The 21,914-nt window shown below is 44.5% G+C and overlaps 1 protein-coding gene across 1 annotated transcript in view; it reads left to right on the forward strand.

Moving 5' to 3' along the window:
* The first annotated feature begins 443 nt into the window (after positions 1-443).
* The window catches only part of tmem132e (transmembrane protein 132E), a 335,088-nt gene continuing 313,617 nt past the window's right edge, over positions 444-21,914 (forward strand). Inside the window, exon 1 of the mRNA XM_034606761.1 lies at positions 444-1,673. Within this exon, the coding sequence (XP_034462652.1) occupies positions 1,613-1,673 (61 nt within the window). The 5' untranslated portion in view covers positions 444-1,612. The remainder of the gene's footprint in view (positions 1,674-21,914) is intronic.

Below are 21,914 nucleotides of genomic sequence, written 5' to 3' on the forward strand. Positions count from 1 at the left end.
TAAATTATTATGACTACTACTAGGGCCACTAAGCTGCTTCTACTTCTTCTATATATTATCATTATAATGAATACAATTGTTTTGTTATTATAATTGTTGTTGTTGTTATTGTCATTATTATTATTATTATTATTATTATTATTATTATTATTATCAGTTGTAGAAGTACCAGTAGTAGTAGGCCTAGTAGTTTTATAGTCTACTTGTGATAAAGGAATTATGATTACCCGTATCATGTATAAATTATATATATATACATATATATACATATATATACATATATACATATATTGAATACAATGACACAGTATTTTCATTTATTCGTACATTTGTTTTGCTAAAAACCACATTAACATGTTTCTTGCTTCTTTTACTCTGAAACCCCCCACCGGACGTGCGTGCCGCCCCTCGCCACCTTGACGCGCAGCAGCTGCGGTTCAGTATTTTAAGGTGAACACGTTGAGTTTGAAGCGGAGTTAAGAACCGGGACCGAGGCGGCTTTGGATCGGAGAGGACACCGAGAGAAGCAGCTCCAAACCCCGCAACAAACCCCCCCCGCAGCCCGGAGGAGCGCAGCGCGGGATTTTACGCACGATTCAGATTCAGACCCAGACCAGGAGCGGAGTTGTTGGGACTTGTCCGCGGCGCAGACTCCGGTGAGCAGCGGCAGAAGCACCGACGATGCTCGGCTCCGGTTCTCCGGCTCACACTCCTCAGACCGACCCGGAATAAGACGCGTAAAGTGGGTGTCCCGCTCGTTCCTGCTCCACCGGCTCGAGGAGCGACGTCCCCCCGCTGAGCGTCGCCTCTCGCCGCGGTAGGTGAACTACTGGAACCCGGAGGATTAAACACATTTTAATGACATTTAACTGTGTTTCGGCTCCGTGACGATTCCTCCACCGGCCCCTGTGTGAACGAACCGGGAGAAGTCAGTGACAGCTGCGGCGGAACGGTGCGTATCCCCCGGGTGGACCCTCTCTTTTCCCCGGCCCCTTCTCTCGAGCACCGTCTCCATGATTTACGCACGGATTTGGGTTTTTTGAATTTTGAATCGGAGACTGGTTTTTATCACTGGTCTGTCTGGAGCTTGTTGTGCGGGGCGAACACGCAGGGCTGCGGGAGCCAGGACGCGCGTCATCTCCACTCCTGTCCGCTGGTTTCTGATTCTTTCTGGTGGGGGGGGTAATCAGGCTTTTGTTTGCGCACGATCACTTCCAGGAGCGCGGTGGTTCCTGCCCGTGTCCACTCGGAGCAGAGCACCGTGAACTTTCTTCCCCCGCGTGGAAACCAGACCTCGGCTCCTTTTCCTTTCATGTCACTCGGAGCAGGCGCGGATCGGCCGTGCCTTTGATCTGCTGCTCGCCAACACGCATGAGACACGTGAGGGGGACAGCGGCGGCTCTCTGAAGACCCACAGTGAGGTGGCACTCACACGCACGCACACACGCAGAGGGGGAAAAACGCGCAGATATTTATCTTTTCCATTGCGCATTATCCAACTTGAGACGCCCGGAGGACCTGCGCTCGGCACCGCGTGGAGCCGAGCACCTGCACCGAGGTTTATTTAACTGGAACAACTGGGATTTACCGTCCAGCCGCTGGGATCTCTACCATGTCCGGGGCACGGGATTTCAGATGGACCCTCCTCATCTGTGTGGCGGCTCTTTCATATGGTGAGTGGACACCCAATCCCCCCCTCTTCTTCATCATCCTCCTCTTCCTCCCTCTCCAAACATCCCTCTGTTTCAATTGCGTTGCATTGGAAAGTGTTGGTGCCAAATTTCTGCAACATGCTGCTGCTGCAGCAGAGGCAGCTGCGGTGGTGATTGGTCATTTTGGGATGATGGACACGCACACACACACATGCACACACACAGTTGTGTCTCCATGACTTCAGAAGACATTACATTGACATGGAGACTTAATCTAACCTTAAATGTACTACTTTCCTGACCTTTACCTTAAACCTGAACCTTAAAACATGTCTTCACCTTAACATTTAATGATTTACATTGTGGATACTTGCTTTTTGGCTCCATAATGTGACTGTGTATAGAGATTTATGTCCCCACAACATGAGTAATGCGTGGAACACACACACACACACACACACACACACACACACACACACACACACACACACACACACTCCACCTCTACCAACAGTTAAAGCTCCTGTTGGACTCCTCTGGTTCTTTCTGGTGTTTCAAGGGGCTCTAAGTTAAATATTGAGAATCTCAGGTCCAGTATCTGAGATCAATCGTCTTCATTCATCAAGTTACCATTCTCACCATCACCGTACTCAAACACACAAAGAGGCAGCAGTACTCTAGTACATGTACTGGACACCCAGTACAGATGAAACCACAGGGAGAGGTCAGTCTGCCACAGACTTACAACATGTTACACAACACTCAGTCCTTCGTCTCCTTTTGATTTCCTCTCCGGTGCGTGTTCGCCGACTTGTCTCTGTTGTAGTGCTGCTGCAGATGATTCCCTGACATGTGCCAGTGATCTAGTTGGACTCCAAAAACATTAATCCTCCTTTTAATATCCAGCTCCTCTTTATCGATGCGGCAGCAGCAGTGTTTCCGGCGGCGAGCCGAGGAAGCGTGGAGTAAATGTACTGCTGAGGGGCGAAACGAGGAGAGACACTACACACAGTAGCAGTTCAGTCTTTGTTAATGCATTTGCAGCCCAACTTAAAGACTCAAATGCGCTTTAAGTGAAGACTGAGTGCTTCACCTGCCGCTCGGAGGCAGAGATCCTCTCTCGCTCTCTGCCCAACCAGCCTGTGCATCCTTCTCAAGCGGTTCCTGCACGATATCTCTTGCCTCGGTTTCATTACCACACAAAAGAAACGCCTACGTGTGCACTAAGGAACATACTCTCCTTGATGATTTCGCCAAGGCTGCGAGGCCAGCGCTGCTCTGCCTACACACCGCCTGCTAACGCCTGTGGTCAGCGTTGCTCAGCGCAGGGATACCCACCTTCCCGGACCATGATGGCGCTGCCTGTCAAAAGCAATTGCGGTAACAGATTTGGCGCATGGCCCGTTGCCTGCGAGGATGGATTCAGAGGCTGTCGGCCTCCGAGACCTCGAGTTCCTCGCTCACACACACACACACACACAAGTAGAGGAACCTCGCTGCTCTCAGCCTCGCCATTTACACCCGTCGCCTCTTGTCCCACTCATATGCTAAGTAAACAATTTGCAAGAACACTTCAAGAGAAATGATGTCGACTTGCAGCGAAGCAGACAAATCCCCAGGTGTGAAAAAGCAATATCGTGAACCGCCCAGGAGAAAATACAGTTCTGTAATGAGCCCATTATTCCTCATTCTTCTAGCTAGATTTATATTTTCATACAAATTGGCTGGTAAACAAGATAAAGATTCATTTTTCTGCAGAGACGATTAAATATAAACCTCACTGGGGTTTTTTATCAAGATGCTATAGATGTGTTTGTATTGGCTCGACCTGCAGGAATCTAACCTGGCGATGAAGAGGAGTTACCGCTCCTCTTGTCATGAAGGTCAGAGGTCAGGGGATCAAGGTTTTTACTCCAGGACACTTGAGCTGAACTATGAATTCTGGGTAGCGATTGTTCTGGGCGTTCGTTCATATTCAAACAAATGGGAAACCAGAGTTGATGTTTGATCTAGATCTGGATATTTGAAATGTTTTGATGGTGAAGCTCATTCGATCCTGGAGCTTAGTTCAAAAAGCAGAATGACAGTTTTTTACGAAACTTTATTTTTTAAATTGTCCAATTAAAATATATTTCCAAAAAGGAAGTGGCGCAGAACAATTAATCTAAATCTGATTGAAAATGGCAATTATGGCAAAGTGCAATTTCCAAATCGTAAATTGGAGCTGTGAGTTTTGATAAATATAGAATTATAAATGAAGCACTGATGATGATGCCCCGTTCTACGAATTCGATTCTCGTTAAATTCTAAATTTAGCATTCTCACAATTTTTTTTTTATTGCTTTTGCAAAATCTGAGGAAACCATAACATCATCCTTTGGTACCTGATAGTTTATATTCACTCTTTTCAGTGTTACTTAGACCAAGACTCACTGATTATACACGATTACTACACAATATATACAGTATACTACATTATAATACTTTATTTCTACCTATAGAGAAACTTATGGGGCTAACTCGTCTGAAATGAAGACCTAAAATTACTACATGTTTATGAAAGAAGACATTAACCTTCAGGGAAACGGAGCAGATGAGCTATTACTGTGACTGATGATCACTTTCAGGATACATAAAGTAATTTACTGATTACTTTTTGATTAATCGTTTAATTAATGAAGTAAAGAAAAGAATCAACAAGTCATTCACAATTTTAAAGAAACATTCAGGAACCAGATAACGTTTGATTTCTTTGCTTGAAAAATGGATCAGAAACTATGAATCCGTTATCAAAATATTTGCTGTTGTTTGATTTATCCCCTCGTGGTTCTTCTCCAGTGAAAAACAGCAGACGCATTATTTCATAAAGCATTTGTCACATATTTAATGGGTCTTCAGGCAATTATCTTCTATGCAAATTGATCGTGAGACCTTGGTGGTGGAACAATCTCCCCGAGGAAAAGCCTGGAAATGCGGCGTTGAGCGAGATATCGTGGTTAACCAGGATAAATGGATTGAACAGATTTGCAGCGTTCCAGTGAACTAGGTGTGGCCAATGCACTGATTAAACACCAGCCACTCGCTCGGGGGCTGCATCTGCAGTCAGGTGCGTAACACGGCCCGGGGAGCAGTGTTTGTCCAGTCATGGTGTGCATGTAGTTGGCAGTCGGCCCGGCACCAGCGTATCTCTGAGAGTAGACGCTGGACAGAGAGCAGACAAAGTGGCAGTGTGGCACACCCGCTCTCATGTTCGGGGGCCTAATTGATTTGCATGCGGTGCAATGAAGCCTCGGCTGTGCTGTGTTTTTGAAGAGGCCTCGCGTTTCCCGTCCCTTTTGTGTGGGAAGACGCTGCTCGACATGCGGCCGAATCCACGTTTCTCCGTATGCGTCGACGCCTCGTGCCTGCAAATGAGCCGCCGCCGCCGCTCGGTTATTCTGTTTTTGTTTTCGCACGACACCGATGTCAGGATCTCTCACTGTTTCCGGTGCACCTGTCACTTTTATTTGTGTTTGTGTCTGTAGAGCATATGGCGTTTTTCAATTTAGCTAGCAGCTCTCAGTCACTGCTTAAGGGTTGAGCTTTCTGTAGCACTTCCTGTCTGCATCAGATAACGGTAAACCCGTTTTGGAAGTTGTATTTTCCTTTTTTTTTTTTTACTTCCAAGTGACAGATGGGCTCAAGGCTAAAACCAATCTGTGCTCTCCCAACAGCCGGGTAACCAGCGAGAGCAAACGAAAACAATAAGAGGAAAGAAGCTGTTACTGGAAAGGGAGGCGGTTGTTTGACTTGTTCTTTGATTACAGTCACACATCCTCCTCTTGGACCTGTCAATCTGTTTTAATTGATTTTCTGGATTCAATTCTTTAAAAAAGAAAAAAGGCCTGAACTGGATTTTTTCCCCGTTATTGTTGAAAAAAGAAATCTCTGAGCCGAGTGCTCGAATCCCCTTCAATGCTCTGAGCTGTGTTTTCGCCCCGAGCTCCTGCTTCGGAGCCATTGTGGCTCTGCAGTGGTCGTTGTGGAGTGAATTCTAAGGATGATGTCCTTCATCGGCGGTGAAAGGAACCTTTTGTGAAGCACTGGGTTCCTCAGATGTAGCGTGATGCAAAAGACCGTCCACGAAGGGCTCCGAGGCTCGTCCCCCGCTCTCACTGAAAGGACCAGATTATTTGTTTACAGTGCATTACCCCCTTTTCTTGGCCGACCTTATACCCAGTGGTCTTGAAAGTCTCGAGCCCTTTGAAGCGTGCGGGTCTTTTGGCCAGGGGTTAATACTCGAGTAGGAATCAATTTACCTCATTGAAGTTACCCCCAGTTGGTTTTCAGTTGACTAGATGCATCCACTTCTTGAAAGCAAAGATTAGTGCAGTAAATGTAACATGCATTATGGATTCCAACCATCACAGCCCTCTCTTCCAGCGCAGTAGACTATGGTTTGCCTTTTTCTCCACGTCTTTGAAAACCCTCTGATATATGTGAAGTATTCAAGGCTCCTGGCATCACTCCTGCAAAGCAGTTGATTCTGAATAGTAAAGCTGTGACGTCTTTTTTAGGCACTGAAACTGTTTCCTGCTCCATACGTCTCATCCCATCTGCCTTTTTCTTGCAATTAAGCTGCTTGAGAGATATTGTCGTTTGTGTGTTGCTGTTTCTCTCTCTGGACATTACTGAAAGTAATCTGCGTCTGAAATAATCCACCACCTGCTTGGTTTGGAGAGTGATGGCGTCATATTGGATGATTAGGCTGCACGTGATAACCATAAATAACAAGCAGAGCGCCATTATCATGGTGTTGAATGAAACACACACAGAGGATACATTTGTAAATGCAGATTTTCCTCTTTATTACGTTTTGTGGAGCTCATATAAAAATGGACGTAGACTCCAGGTCCGTAAAAGTGAAGCCAATGTGGAAGTGCCAAACCTGTATTCTATTTAGCCAGCAGAGGGCGACACCACTTGCAAAAAGTTTCTTAAAAGTCTTTCGAAAATGACTCTACTTCTCCCTTGATTTATAACGTCAGTGAACATTTTCCTGAGGAGTTTGTCATAACCCTTCATCAGATCCACTCCAAAAGTTAATGCTTCCTTGGTCAATACCGCGCCCTTCCACCAAATTTAGAAAGAATCTGGTCAGTAGTTTTTGCGTAATCCAGACACGGAAATTAAAACTTTAGTTGGAGGTGAAGCACTTTATGCATTGGGGCGTGGATACTCTGATTGACAGCTTCTACCATCCAATGGGTGGGTGCAGGTGGGCGTGCAGTGTCCTCCAGTTCCACCCCCCCCCCCCCCCCCCGCTCCTCCAAATATGGTTTCTTCTGGTTTAAAAGAACAAGATGGCGCTGGACAAAACGCCATAACGGCAGTTTACAAACCAAATGGGGGACATCACGGTGTCTCTACCCCACATTTTACCCATGACATTTAAACATGATGCATATTATTTCCTGGTTCAGCTTCCTGGAGGAGAGACGGGGACACGAGCACTTCAGAGTTGCATGGACGCCTCCCAGCTGCCTCCCAAATCTAAGAAGTTCTGTAGCTATTACGCTCAGCGGGGGGGAAATCTGTCTCCTACATCACACGATCACATATGCTTCGTATGTAATCAGTTCTCGTAAGCTGCGTGTTGCTCACAGATTCCACAGCTTCTTTGATTTTGAAATAGCTTCCTCCACTGCCTCTGGTATGATGAGTCAGACTTAAGGGGATGTTTCAACCACCTCAGATTCCACATTTGCATCATGGGACAAACAACTGTGAAGTGGAATGAGATGCACAGAGATCTGTCTCGTCGTTGCTCAAGGGGACACAGCCACTTCTTGGACATTTCTTTGTCGTCCAATGGGCTGTAGTTAATACCTTTTTTTTATCAGATTTCATCACCTGAATGTGATGGCACCCACTGCGCCGCTCTTCCTTCGCTCTCAGTTGTGATAATAGCCGGTGGTCTCGTACTCGCACGGTAATATATCTCAGAAGTGTAGTGTCCCCTGACAGGCGGAGAGAGAACAAAGAAAAGGTTATACTGAAGGTGGAGGCGTTAATTTCTCTCAGAGGACGACATGCAGAACATGTGGCAGTTGACACATGTCCACGAGGTGTGCGTGTTGCCTTGCAGCCGGGGTTGTGTAATCTCACAGAGGGTCTGAAGAAACGAGCCGTGCTTATAAAACTGTGCCACCTTCCTCGTGCTAAAGGAAACCGTTGTTTACTGTCTAATCGAAACCCTTTATCTTTGTGCTGTAAACTGCTGAAGTGCTGCAGCATTCCCCTTGTATGAGTCTTTCAGAGCCCTGAGGTTTCACTGTGCTCAACGCTGGATATGAGATAATGGCATTGGACATGAGTGATGATAATCTGTGAGTGTTTAAGATTAGTTACACACACAGCTTGTGTCATTCCTCGGACTTTAGGGCCTCGAACGACCCGAGTCAGAGCAGATAAACCGCCGGCTGCAGAGGCGTTGGCCCTGCTGCTTTACATACCAGCAGGATTTCCCGGTGGACTCTTAGCCTCCATATGAAGGATTTTTGTGGGATCAGTGCAGTGGAAACAGAAGAAATATGACCAGATTTCTTTTTAGCTTTCAGTGAATCTCGCAGTGTCTCTCTTCCCCGCGCTGATTTCCCAGTGCTGCAGATCTGCTAAAGGACTCCAGACATGCTCGCTCCAGCCTGGGTACCAACCTCTGCGTCCTCCTCTGCAACCCGCTCGCGCTTAATTCCTCCTCAGCTCCATATTGTGTTCGGCTGCGGGATTGTTTTTCCTCCCTGCTGCAAGTTCACAGACTCGCTCCGGCTGGTTTTTACCCTCAGAGTACTGTTTCTCGGCGTCAGGAGTCGAGGTGTGTGTTTTTGAAGACGCCGCGTGTCACTGCAGATTCGTCCCCGTGTTTGACTTTGACGGTCGTTGGTATTGGAGTGACATCTTCTAATGTGGTGTCGGATCATGTCGTGGGAGATTTATTGTAAATACGAGCGGCAGACGGGCGAATCTCCGCTCCAGTCTCCTCGTGGTAATTACACGTCGGAACATGTGGGTTCAGTGTCTCTTTTTTTTTTTACAGAATAACAAAGTGTACGAGTGTCAACAGAGTCGGCAAACACTGCACTCAATCAACGCACTGTGTCTCTGACATTCAGAGGACACTGGTCCACTCAGGGAAATCAAATACTCACTGACATGTGGGTTTAGTTCCAGGTTTATTAGAAATTCTAAATTAGATTCCTTTTGAATATGAGACGCTCTCCGGCTTTTTCACTTCATTTCCAGAATTGAATGAAGCTTTAGAGAAAATGTGCAAAAATAGGACAAAGATATTAACGTAGCTTTTAGTATTTTAAAAGGAATTGATAACTTGAAGGATTTCTAGTTGTTTTCTACAAGGACAATAAACATTAGTAGAGTGTATTGAACCTTTAAACTATACACAAGCCATGTAGCTGACGAAGGATGAGAGTTTCCATCTGTGCGGGCTTTATCCCCCGTTTGACAAGTTTATGTTTTCAACGCTGTTTGGTTATTTCTTTGTTAGAATTGATTGATTTATGCATAAACAACCAAAGCGATTCTCTTGAAACTTGGTGGCAGGACGCAGTGTGAATCAGGGAACAACACGTTAAACTTTGGCGTTTGATAATCTCTTTCTTTAACATTGTCAGATAGGATGATTTTGACATTTTCACCAATTTCTCAGGAAATAATCATGGATCTTTAAAGAAAATCCCATTTGATTGAACCTAAGTCGACTGTCAGGCCTCAGTGACGTTCCCGTAAGGAAATAACATTATTACAATATGAAAAAATAAGCGTTGCTGTGTCTCTACAGTTTTCCCACTCGTACACTTCCGAACTGCTGTTTTTCCACCTGCCTCCAGTAGCCATCAGCTGCTCCTGTTAATCTCCGGAACATGACAGGACGTCAGCGTTCTCCTGTCGTCTCCGTCTGAGTGACAGCTTCCCCACTTTGTGCGGCTCTGTGTGTTGCAGTGTACCGAACACAACACTCTCTGGAGGTTGATGTAATTAAACGTTGCAGGTTGGTTCATACTCGGGGCCAAGATTTCATATTTTAGTTTTTTTTTCCTTCCTCTGGAGTGCTGCCATTCCTGAAAGCCTCAGTGTTTCGCCCGGGGTCACACACTCGGCTTTCACTACCGGTTGTTGTATTTACCAAACACAACAGTTTCTAATTCAACCTGCCTTATCTAATATTATTCCACATGAAATTTTAATTAACTTTTACAGTTAAGGTTTCCCCCCTCCTCATGCGCCAGTTGGAATTTTTTTTCTAATTTAAGAGCACATATCTAAATAAACATTGCGAGATTCTTCGAGAAAAAATGGAAATTGCTGCGGAACCGGTGAATGTGATTCCAGACAAAGAGTCGTCAGTGTCCTTGGCGTCTGTGCAGCGCTGCCAAATGTGCGGATCAGAAACAAAACGGGCTTTGAAAATGAAGCGATTTGTGAACAGAGCTCACGTCTGGGTTTCATTGTGCGTCGAGTTTGTCTCCAAATAAAAACCAGCGGATCCGTCAACAGCGTCGTGCGGGACTTGTTGAGAGGGTGGAGTGTCGGTATCTGCGGAACGTACAGCTGGAATCTTGGTCGTATTGAATTTAACACGGAGAAACAAATGCTGTGTGCAAATGAGGCCAGCGCGACGTCGACTGCACTGGATTCGCCTGACTTCAGTGATCGTGTTGTGTACAAAACTCCAAACAAGAACCAGCCTCTGTTGTTTAGTCATGATTAATTCAAACGCGCTTATTTTTGGTGACAACGGGGAACTCGCTGAGGGGGGGAAGAAAAAAGGGAAAAGTACACAAACAGTTCTTGTCTTTGTTGTTCATATTATCTTTTTCTGCTTCCACCTCCCAACAAGCCATTGATTTACACTCTAATCCAAACGGCGCCAAATGGAGCTTTATCTTTTCCCTTTTAATCGTTAATAATTCACTTTGCAATTACAACAACAGCACACGTTTTTAAAAAAAAAAGTTACCTCATAGCACATCAGTCACAGTTTCATTTTTTTTTCTGCCACGGGGAGAAATACGACGTCTATTTTCAGCCCCGAACCCCATAAAAATTGGGCTCTGTCTAAAAATGACAGAACACATGGACGAGGAGCCGCTCGCTCGCTGAGACCAGTTGTGGATTCATCCTCTCCAGAATAAAATGTCGGCTCAGGGAAGGAAAACTTCACTGCTTCACTGCAACTTTTCTGGATAATTTCTTTCCGGATCTTTTCTTAGCATGTGGTATCGGGTTCGGCGCAAGGATGTCGGAAGTTGGGTGCCAAGGGGGCTGCAGCACCCCCTACTGGCAAGGGGTGTGAAAAAGTTTACTAAACAAACCGATAAAGCTAAACCTAATTTAAGAGTATTTGATTTTTAGAACATTTCTGATGCACAAATGTAGAACGTGACTTAAGTAACCTTAGGTGTGATTTCTGATGAGGAATAAACCTGCATTTTGTGTCCATAGATTAAAATGGGACTATGCTGGTTTGAAACATATTTGTGTTCCAAGTTTTTTGTCATTTAAAATGTTGTAAAACTTGTGTAAAGTTTACTAAAAGACTTTTTCTTATCAACCTAAACTCTGACTGACTCCAGCGTCCCTGGTTTGGATAAAAATCTTGGAATGAAATTCTGTTTTGGGTTCGGTCTCTTTGGCTCGGCTGTCTACTTGATTTCTTTTACACTGCACATTCCTGTAACCGGGGAAAACCTTGTGCTCGGGTCGGGTGAAGACACAAATCCAGAACACCTGTCGAGTTCGGCTCTGGTTTGGTTAGTTATGTTCTCTCGGCCCTAGCTGCAGCTTTTGCCGGCTCGGAATCTGGCAATCGAAAACTCCCTGCAGTCGGGTTATCTTAGAATTATTGGTGCACTTACTTCAGTACAGTACAATTAAAGCTTCTGTCCTCACTTGACTTGGATCTGCTCTTTCCTACCCTGCAGCTGCTGCAATGCCCAGTGTAATCAATTCTTTTATTGGGTTACATAGGCTGTGAGAGAAAAGGAATCTCTGTCTGGTCTAATATCCCCGGCTATGCTATATTAGGTACAAAAGACATAATAATAATTTTACTATAAGCCTATGAAACAGGATTTAACCCAGACAAAGCCAAAGGAAGCTGTGAGCCCCTCCATGTTCTGGCTCTGGGCTGGGACACTGTCAGGCTAACACTTTAACACAGGCTAGAACTTCAATCACACATCGGAGTAAACATCGCTCTCTTTGATGAACAGAAAATAACTGGTAGCTCTTAAACCTGTCTTTAAGCAGTTATGTTAAATTAGTACGATCTCTCCTCCCCCTGCCTCCGCCTTCAGTTTGCATCTGCCGTACTCACACATGCTGCTTCTGGAAACACTTTACGCTAAATGTAAATCTTACATGTCCACTCAGAGATTAACCCGACACTCGTGTAAAATACATGTGAACACCCGGACTGACGGAGAAATGTAAAAACAGCAGCACATTCGTCCACAGTCCTCGTTCTGTAACGTCCTAAAAACTCTCATGACGTGGAAATGCATTAAGAACCTGTTCAATTAGCAGCGGTTTAATCTTTTGGCTCTCAAAGCGAAGCATTACCGGGGCCCAGGGGCCCAGAGCAAATATGAGAACTTGATTAATTTTGCTGCCGTTTAATTGACTTGAAAATATGCCAATTTGAGAATATTAAAATATGTTGTTATAATCTATATCGTATTATCAGGGGGTGTGGGGGGGAGGGAGCTTTACGTGCTCGGCTGCATGTTGCGTCGCTGCTGCCGTCAAACCTCACAGTGTTGGCAATTTGTTTCATGTTGTGTTGTCGGTGTGCAACACAAACGCACATCTTTTTGCATTTGAATTTAAAAAATGCACAGTGGTTTGTGCTTGCCAAGGACTCACAACACCTCAGACTGTTGCCTCTGGAATATTTTTACTTTATTACATCTAGGGAAAAATATATTTTAAAGCCCAGAATTGGCTTCTATTAAGATGTTTTTCTTCCCGTAGAGCAGCAAGTTAGTTTATGTTGTACAGTTTAAAAGAATTAAAGCATTTTACTATACGGACATCTGTGTTCTTACATACTGTTGATGGTTGTCTTAGAGCAGTAATAGATACAATTTCCCTAAATATGCCTGATTTATTAAGATCTATGTGGCATGTATTGGTGAAAATATCCAAAAATGAAATGTTAGAGAAAGTGATCCTTTACTGGATCTGTCCCATTGTGTTTTCGTGGAAATCTGCTCCGTATACGTAACCCCCGTAAATAATATATCCTAATATTTCAAACATTTCAGAGATTTTATTTTTGAAATGTCTGTTTCTTCCTTCCCTGGTCTTAAAACCCTGACCCTGACCCTGGCCGCTGCCGCGTCGCCTGGATGCATCGAGCAGTAAACACTCCTTCAGGTGGAAAACATCTTAAAAACAAAAAATCTGCTGTGTGAGGAGTGTTTGTTCCCAAACACAGGGGGCAGATGGGAACATTTGTTTTATAAGCTATAAACCTCAGCCGCTGGCCCAGTAATCATTGAGTCGTCGGTATTGATTAAAAAACTATCAACCTCCCACTGATAGATTAACGTTGTTGTGTACGGTGGGGGGGAGGTTCGAAAACACTGGACTGGCTTGAAATGATAGGATAAAAATAACTTGTATAAAGGTAGAAAAACTATTATTATATATAAACGCTGACGTCCTCTTGCATAGAAATAAGGAGGGTTTGATTCTTGGCTGCGACTGTGAAGCGAGTGAGCTCAGGCTTGGATAACGATAAGGTGGAGAAGCTTCTGGATGCAGCTTCACATTCGACGTATACGGTAACATATACTTTGCCAGCCTTTGTTTTTTTTCATATGAAATAACAGTATGAAGCGTTCACACCACATATGGGCAGATCAAGTGTAAATTGAGCCAAAGAGTAATAAAGTTCTTTGTTCTTTGTAACTCGCAGCAGCTTCTGAGCGCCAACCTCAAAGAGGCTTAGAGTAAAATGTATTAGTGGTAGAGATCTCAAAGGACACTGGGGAGGAGAGTGTGGCCTAAATGCACAAGATAACGCTTCAAACAATTAAGTTCTGCGTAGACTTCATTACTCTAATTCTGGAAATACTTGAAATCTGTCGGAGGTTTGCTTTGCATCAGACGGAATTTCAAAGTGAAAGTATTTAATGTAGGGCACTTTTCTAACGGCTGGACTTAAAAACTTTGCAACAAGTTTATTTATTTATCTATTTTTTGTTTGTCTCCTTGTTTCTAAAGTTAAAAACAGACAATTAGTGAGCGCCTCCATAATTAGTAAGAAAGTTTAAAGTTCGTCCACAGTCTCTGGGCAGAGGCTCCAAAGACCGGGTGCGTTTGCCAAAGTCGGACGAGCGCTGGCGTGATGAGAGAAGTCCGACCGATATCATGTGGGGCCAACGCTGGCCTCCTGCCTATGGAAGAACAACATATTGGCCCAGGAGATAGATGTTTGGCCAGAACTGTATATAGTCTATTAATTAAGTTTGTCTCAGTTACTGTTTACCTGTGAATCCAACAAAGTAAATACTCCCATATACTCTCACATGAAATATGTGGCATCAAAGTAGAAGTAATTATAGAATATTCTTTTTAATGATAAAAGAAGAGCCACTTTGATCAAGGTTCAGTCAATATGCTTCACATGCAGGAGATTTCTGCCACTTTCTCAAAGCATTTGCATCATATTTCCTTCAATTATTCTGAGATCACATTTTCTTTTCTTTGCAAGAAAGACCATATATATATATATTTTTTTTAATTGGCTTATAACTGCCTGAGTCTGTTACGGTCAACAGGAGATTTCAGCTGCAGCCATGGATCTTATATAACCAGGCCTGGGTCTCATATTCAGTCCAATTGCCTTCTTTATAATGTAATTTCACGTTTTTATTATTGATAGTCTCCAAATTCACCAATCCTCTTCATTCCCCTGATTGATTTGTCAGTTTCTTTTCCAATCATTGGGAAATCCAGTAAAGGTACCGACCAGTCACGCCTCCTTTTCCCACCCAGGAGCCAATCACTAATCAGTGTCTCGTCAGTAGCCCAGTCAGCCGTCTCCGCTTCCTGCCTCCAGATGAGAAAGTCCCACCACCTCCAGAATCAGAGTAATGATTGCCAAACTGCCCGGTTATGTTACGGGGATCATTAGGCGTCTAACACCAGATGTCCAGAGCAGAAACTCCTCCTCGGAAAACCTCTGCACTGTTCGTAGTTCTGGTTGCATGAATGCGTTTGGCAGCTCGTAACTAAAAACAAGAAATCTCCTCTCGGTTCCTGATCGTTCTCGATTTAAAAAAAACCCAAAAAAAACTGAAGTTCAGGGGAGTTTGATCGATCGGCCCCTTCGGCAAGAAGCTTCTTTGCTCCCTGGACCTGCTGACGTGGGGGGTGTCCTGCTGATATTTGCTAGTATCCATATTCTGCACGTTCTGTTCATGAGAGAAAAGCAAATGCAAAAGATTGTGGTTTCACAGAAAATAAAAATTGAAAAGAGAGAAGGAGAAATGAAGCAGGATTCACCCGAGTGCTCCACCAGGTATTTTCTGCAGAACTCATGCAAACTATTCTGTGTGAGATATTTTACCAAATTGCAAATTGTCTTGTTTTTGCCACATTTCAAATAACCTCTTTCTCCTGTTTTTTAAAATTTGTATTGTTTATAATGGTCTCATTGTTTCGAGTAAACGAGAGCAGGTCCTTGGAAATCCTCGACAAGGTGATGGACACCTGCTGTTTTCTGTTCATGCCTCAGATTCCTCAATTTGGGATTCTTCAGATGTTACAGACAATGAAGCTGCTCGGGATTTTGAAATAATTATTTCCTGAAATTAGAACATTTATTGTGCTGATTTTCAATCGCGTGTCTGTGTGTGTGGGTCTGGAGCTGCTTCAGAAACGGTTTCAAACGCATACTATTATATTTGTGAGGACACTCGTTGACATATTTACTTTCTGAGACAATATCCAGACAGAATCCTAACCCCCGACTTGTCCACTTACCCAGACCCCCACCCCAGTGGTCTCTACGTTACAGAGGGTAAAATATAAATCGCTGCGGGTGTTTGACTGGTTTATTCAAACCAATTGCTGTGGGAACAGTTCCAGATTCTATTCCCTTGACTAATGGATTATCCAAACCTTAACCAACCAATTTATTCACCTAATCCCAACATCAGATGAGCTCTGCAATCAAATTTAATTCCCCAAGCTAATGGAGTCACCATTCATCTTCTCCTCCTCCTCCTCCTCCTCCTCCTCTCCAATGTACAGACAGTATGAGGAGCCCTGAGTGACGTGCGCCGGCCCGAGCTTTGCCCTCGGCTCTCCCTTCTCCAAACCATGTAGTCGTTGGTCTGCATTGGGAGAGTTACGGTGATAGATCGTTGCCTCTAACCCCGAAACTTATCCCATTTCTGCTCCGACCAGCCGAGAGTGAACTTTACAACCTGCTCGAGCTGCACCGCAAACTTTTAGTGCGGTCGAAACGTTGCCTCCAGTCACACATTTTTGGGGATTTGCTGCTTTTTATTTTTGAAGTGTTCTTGGACAAATCTCCAATAAATAAATAAATCATTTTTAAGAAATAACAAAGGCTACACCACACACGGGTTAAATTATGGATGGACCATTGTGTGATGCGGGAGGAGATGTGGTCCTTGACGTCATGGAAGGACGACGCACCTCTGCATCATTTGATTTCCCCTTTACTAACACTAATCCTAAACTGATCCTAACCTGAACCTCAAAACCAACACTTAGACAGTCTCTAAAGGTGCATCGGAAAGTACGGACGAGCTAAAATGTCCTCAATTTCCCCAAATGCCCTATAAGGCCTAATAGTCCACACAAAGACAGACACACACATTAAAGCAACACCTGTCCAAACAAACCGTTTCCCTCTGTTTTGAATATGGAGCAAATATGTGCGTCTTTACATTTTAACTGATAAGAGGGTCGTGCTTTTGTTGCATCTGAACTGACCCCGATCTGTCCGACTGTTCCCTCGCTCATTCATCTGGACGTCCGTCTGTCGCACATTGTGTTTTCACTTTCCCAAATCGTGGCGTTTGGCCTAAGGACGGAGCCGCAGCATATGTTTGTATGTCATGCATCTTTGACGCCACAGATTGCAGCTCAAGAAAAGATAACGGTTTGAAAACAAGATTTTTCTCCCTTTTTTAGACATTCGGGCCATTACCCTTCAACTCTCCACTCGCTTGGAAGAACATATTGTATTTCTCTCATTTGCTCGTCTTATAAATCGTGACTTTGTGCAGTTTTAAGTTGTTTTTTTCTTAAGATTACAGGTTGTGTTGTCCTTGTCTGGGTTTTAACCTTCGAGCAAGTGTGGTGTTGAAACTGTCTATTAGCTGGGATAAGCAGGGATGTGATGTGCAACGGGAATGAACGGGAGGAGTAACACCGAAGCTTTGAATCATCAGTTTTCATTGTGAAGGCTAATTTGACTTTCTGTCTATTCAGACCTGCAACAAGGGCGGGATCCAGGGTTCAGTCAAGGTTTTCAGCTATTGTGACTTGGCAGAGACGAGGTATTATATCACGTATGACCCCCGCTGTTGCTTTAACGCTGATGGGTCTAATGTTGTATTCTCACTGCTGGAGTCTGGTATAAAGGGCTAATATCCCACTGTGCTTTCCGGGGCTTGACAATTAATTACTTGGATAGTGTCAAAGTCAGCAGCTTGTTTCCCCGCTGACCTCTCGCTGTCGGAGAGGTTGTCAGTCGCCAGTCGAGCGTTTCTCTTAAATCTTAAAGACAAAAATCTGTTCGGGAAATGTAAATGCAAATGAGTGCGAACACAAACACCGGCTTAGATATCTCATTTAATTTACTTGCATGTATAGAGAAATCTGCATATTAACAGTTTGAGAGGGATGAGAGTTGTCGACATTTACAATAACACTATTTCTCAGCCGCTGAGGCAGATAATGTAAATCGTTCGTTGTAAATCTTTGCCTGTTCCCACAGTTTCTAAAAAAAAAAAAAAACACTAAATCCAGCAAACTCACTGAGATTCTTCCTCTTCTTCCTCCTCCTCACACATATCTGGTATCGACTGAGTCTTGGTCAGTGGGTCAGCAGCCACGTCGCCTCGGTCTGAATCTTCATTGTTATTTCCATCGTTGTTTTTCGTCAATAAAACTCTGCTGAAATCTCCCCTCGCTTAGAACGCCGGCTGATCTCTAAAACACAACTTTAAAAATGTTTTCGCAGGTTATAGGATCACCAACAAACAAACTACATTTCGTCTCACACTTGCGTCTTTCAAAGCGAGAAGCACACAAACATTGCACCCAGTCTCGAAGGTAAATGTTGAATCGAGTCTAAATGGGTTAAGTCATCAAGGAATTGTTCAGAATCTTATATGAATAAAGATAACTATTGATCAACAGCTCTATATAAGTTTTTTTATGGCTCCAGAGGGAAGGGGAAGTCTGACAAATGACCACCAGTGGCATCTATCGAGTTGATATCAGTTGTGGTTGCAGACGAATGTCAAGTTCAGACCACACGGCTTTTCAAAGTGGGCGGATCGAGTCTTGCAGTCGTTGAGAATTCCTCCGACAGGACCGACTGGAAGACGGGAGGTCACACATGCTCGTCCGCCAGGAGAAACCCCCGACTACTAAGTGACCAGAGTGCACGAAATGTGAGAACGGTTTTCAGTATATCTCATTTAATTTACTTTCACTAAATTACTGAGTAAAAACTGACAGAATTAAAGTTTGAAAGGGAGACAAATGCTTCAAGGGAACCCGTGAAGTGCTTTGAACAGATGTTCGCTTGTTTAATTTTCCAAACAAACTCGGCGCAGTTTTTATTCGAACGTTTTCTTTTTACACTTCCACTCATCATTCAAACACTTTTCTCCCTGACAGAGTAATTGGTTCGCTTGCATGACCCTCGTCCTCCGCCGTTCACGTAGAGAAGTCCTTGTAGCTCCCGTGCTGGAGGAGAGTAATAAAAAACGTCCGCTTGCGAAATCCACCTGAGCATCAACAGTTGACTCTGTGAACCTCCTCTTATTGTTTTGTTGAGATGTGCAGGGGATCTGACAGGCGGCCCTCTGCGAGACGAGCGTGATCCCCAGTGACGGACGGGAGGTCCAACGCTTAGAAACGAGCGCCGCGACCCCTCCTGGGAAATCAGACACGGAGCGAACGGTGGAGAGCGAGATTTCGTTCGCCTTACGGTTGCACCCGTGTGACATTTGGCGCTGTCGAAGCAGTCGTTTTTCCCAGCGGGCGCTCTGGCCTCTTTGTCAAACACGCCAGATGTGAGGCTGTTATCCGTGCAGAGTGTATGATCTGGGTGAAATGACCAAGTGAACTCTTGACTCGTCGTACTTTTAACGAGGATTAAAGTGGGGGGTGCTGCTCCATTAGTGAATTCCCAAATGTTGCTGAGGTTTGAGGTTGCTGAGAGTCAGAGACCCGGAGAACGCCTAAAACGAATTAGTGTAAATATTGATAAACACCAGTAGATAAATAATTTGTACAGCGTATATATACAAATCTCCAGGGAATCTCGTTGGGAGTTCTCACCATCTGTGTCCAACTCGACCCCCCGTAGAGAGGCTTCACATGTTAAAACTTCATGCTTCCTGTTTACCGCCATTTCGAAGCTTGGATTTCAGAAACAGAAACATTCAGTTGTGTCACGGCAACGCCTCCGTTTGTTTCACCTCATCCAGACGAGCCAGGATAACGGGTCCTTTCATTACTTGACTTATTTTTCATGTCTTGCTGTTTTTTGTCATGAAGAATCACGGTTTGCTTCACTAGAACTTAAGCCTGCCTCAATAACACCACTTTTCTTATTTTAATACTACTTCAAAGGGGAAATCCATCTATTTCACACATTAAAGTTTGTTTAGAGGCTTCGAATAGCGCTTTGGCTTCTCTGGTCTCCAAACTTTATTCCCCCGTCCCATGTGGTCTCGTTACCTGTAGTTGTCGCAGATTCGTCTATTCGCCTGCTTGAAACCTAGACTGAGGAAGCGACGTATCGTTAAGCCTCTTGAAATCCGGCTTTTAAAAGTTCACTCAAAGCGTTTGGCGACTGCTGATTTGGACACTGATTAAAAGGTGAATTCCAAAATTCGGCGGCGACTGCAAAATCGGGCTATAAACCCTGAAGTGTGAACGGGGCATAGGTTTGAAAATAAAACAAATCTGGGGGGGGGAGTGTAGTTGGAAAGAAGTGAACTTACAAAACCACTGTAGCCCATTCATTATCTCATTAGCCTTTCCATTAGCCTCCCAGTTCTTGACATGGAAGAGGGAAGCTGGGAACATAAAAGATGATTTTAAAAAGCTTGTATCTGGACTGGCTTGTGTGACAAGGTCGCAGGGACGCAGGGTTTAACCTTCAGGGAGCAGAACAAACCCGTTCAACGTTTGAAACCTTCCCGCAGGAGACGATGTGACACGATCTGATGGCGCTCTGCGTGTCACGTGTCGGGCTGATTGATGCTGTTTTGACCCTTTGCATCCCGGGGATTAAAAACCTCATTGAACGAGTGGCGCTGTCAGTCAAGTAGCAGCGGCTAAAATTACAGCGATAATCACATAGAAGTTAGTGAAAAGAGCCGAGCTCACCCAGTCCTGGGAGCTGCTCTTGATGTTGATGGCCTGGGGGGTGTTGTACATGACCTTCCACGTTCTTTAGTTATCCCTCCCTGATACCCCCCCCCCCCCCCTCTCCTAATGCTGGATGTGAGCCTTCCCACCCACAGACTCCTGCTTGTGCTTGCTGATCCATCTTGCCAAGTTTGATCTGCTCCTGCTGAGCACTGAACCCGAGTGTCAGCGGTGGTTTGTTTTCTGCCTCCGCCGCCCAGATTCCTCAGCATTACCCGTTTCGTGGCAGCACAGATTATTTGAATGAACACGTTCATCACTCGCACTCGTATTGAGTCGTCTGTCGCCTGAAACTGGTCTTCAGGGCACATTTGAATGGGCTAATCCAGCCCATATATCCGGATGGCATGTCAGGATAATAACCACTATGTGGTCGGAAAATCAAAATCCCATTTTCGCAGCCGGCCACTAATCTGCTGGCCCATTTGGCCGGCGCAGGAAATGATAAAGCCCGCTGACTGTCTTATGTTTAGAAACGAAAGCTGTTTCCTGAACAAGTACCAGCAGCAGCAACTGCTGTTTGGCAACGTCTGTGCACAAAGTGTGTTTTGTGTATTCAAGTGTGTGCGTTCTTGGGTTGATGTTTCCAGATGGAGCGTTGGGACGTGACTTTGCTCCGAACCTTTTTCCTCGGGGGCTGGATGTCGCCAGCAGAGACGCACACACACTCCTACAGGATGATTGATGGCACGTTGTCATATATCATCAGCGTTTGCATTCAGGGAAAAACATTGTTGTCAGGAATGATCGTTTACAGATGCATTTCTGATGATGACATCCGTCTTAAACTACATGTATTTATTTGAGCCGTAGTAATAGATGGTTAATTTGACACACATCCATGTAAAAAAACAAAACAAAGAACATGGATTAGTGATGGCTACACACAAATTGATGGACCTCCAGTGCGCGCACACACACACACACACACACACTTGGAAATAAATGATCTTATCATGTTTATTAGCTGCTAATTGGTGCACCTGGATTTGTGGCAGGCAGCTTTAATTACCTCCCACAGGTCCCATAATTCTCTGTGAAATGCATGATGGGATTCATCAAGTGCCGGTTTATTCTCCATGATGGTGTGATATTTAAAAGACAGATCTGTCTGAGGAGAATGATGAGGTCGAGGCTTTTCTCTAAAAAACAAAGGGTGCTTCAGATGTGGATGGTGGATCAAACGGTGAAGTTTCTGAGAAGTAATTATTTCCATTAGCCCCAAGATAAGTCGCACTTGACAAGGAGGTTATGTTTTCGTCCATGTGGAGTTTGGATACTCGACTCGAGCCTGACGGATTCGAACGTGCCGGGTCTGTAAAGTTTTAAAGGATATTCAGGTTTGGGTGGAGTTCGGTCACAGTGGCTGGGTTATCTACGTGATTTCTTTACACTACGTGCGTCTGTAGTGAGAAGAAACCTCGGGCTCGGGTCGGGACACGAAGAAAAGACGATGCCTGTCGGGTTTAGGTCGGACAGCAGGATTAGGCAAAAACTACTTAACAGATTGCCATGAAATGATGGGACGTGGACGGAGAAAGAGAA

The sequence above is a fragment of the Hippoglossus hippoglossus genome, chromosome 14 (genome assembly GCF_009819705.1).
Source record: "Hippoglossus hippoglossus isolate fHipHip1 chromosome 14, fHipHip1.pri, whole genome shotgun sequence".
Classification (NCBI taxonomy): domain Eukaryota; kingdom Metazoa; phylum Chordata; class Actinopteri; order Pleuronectiformes; family Pleuronectidae; genus Hippoglossus; species Hippoglossus hippoglossus.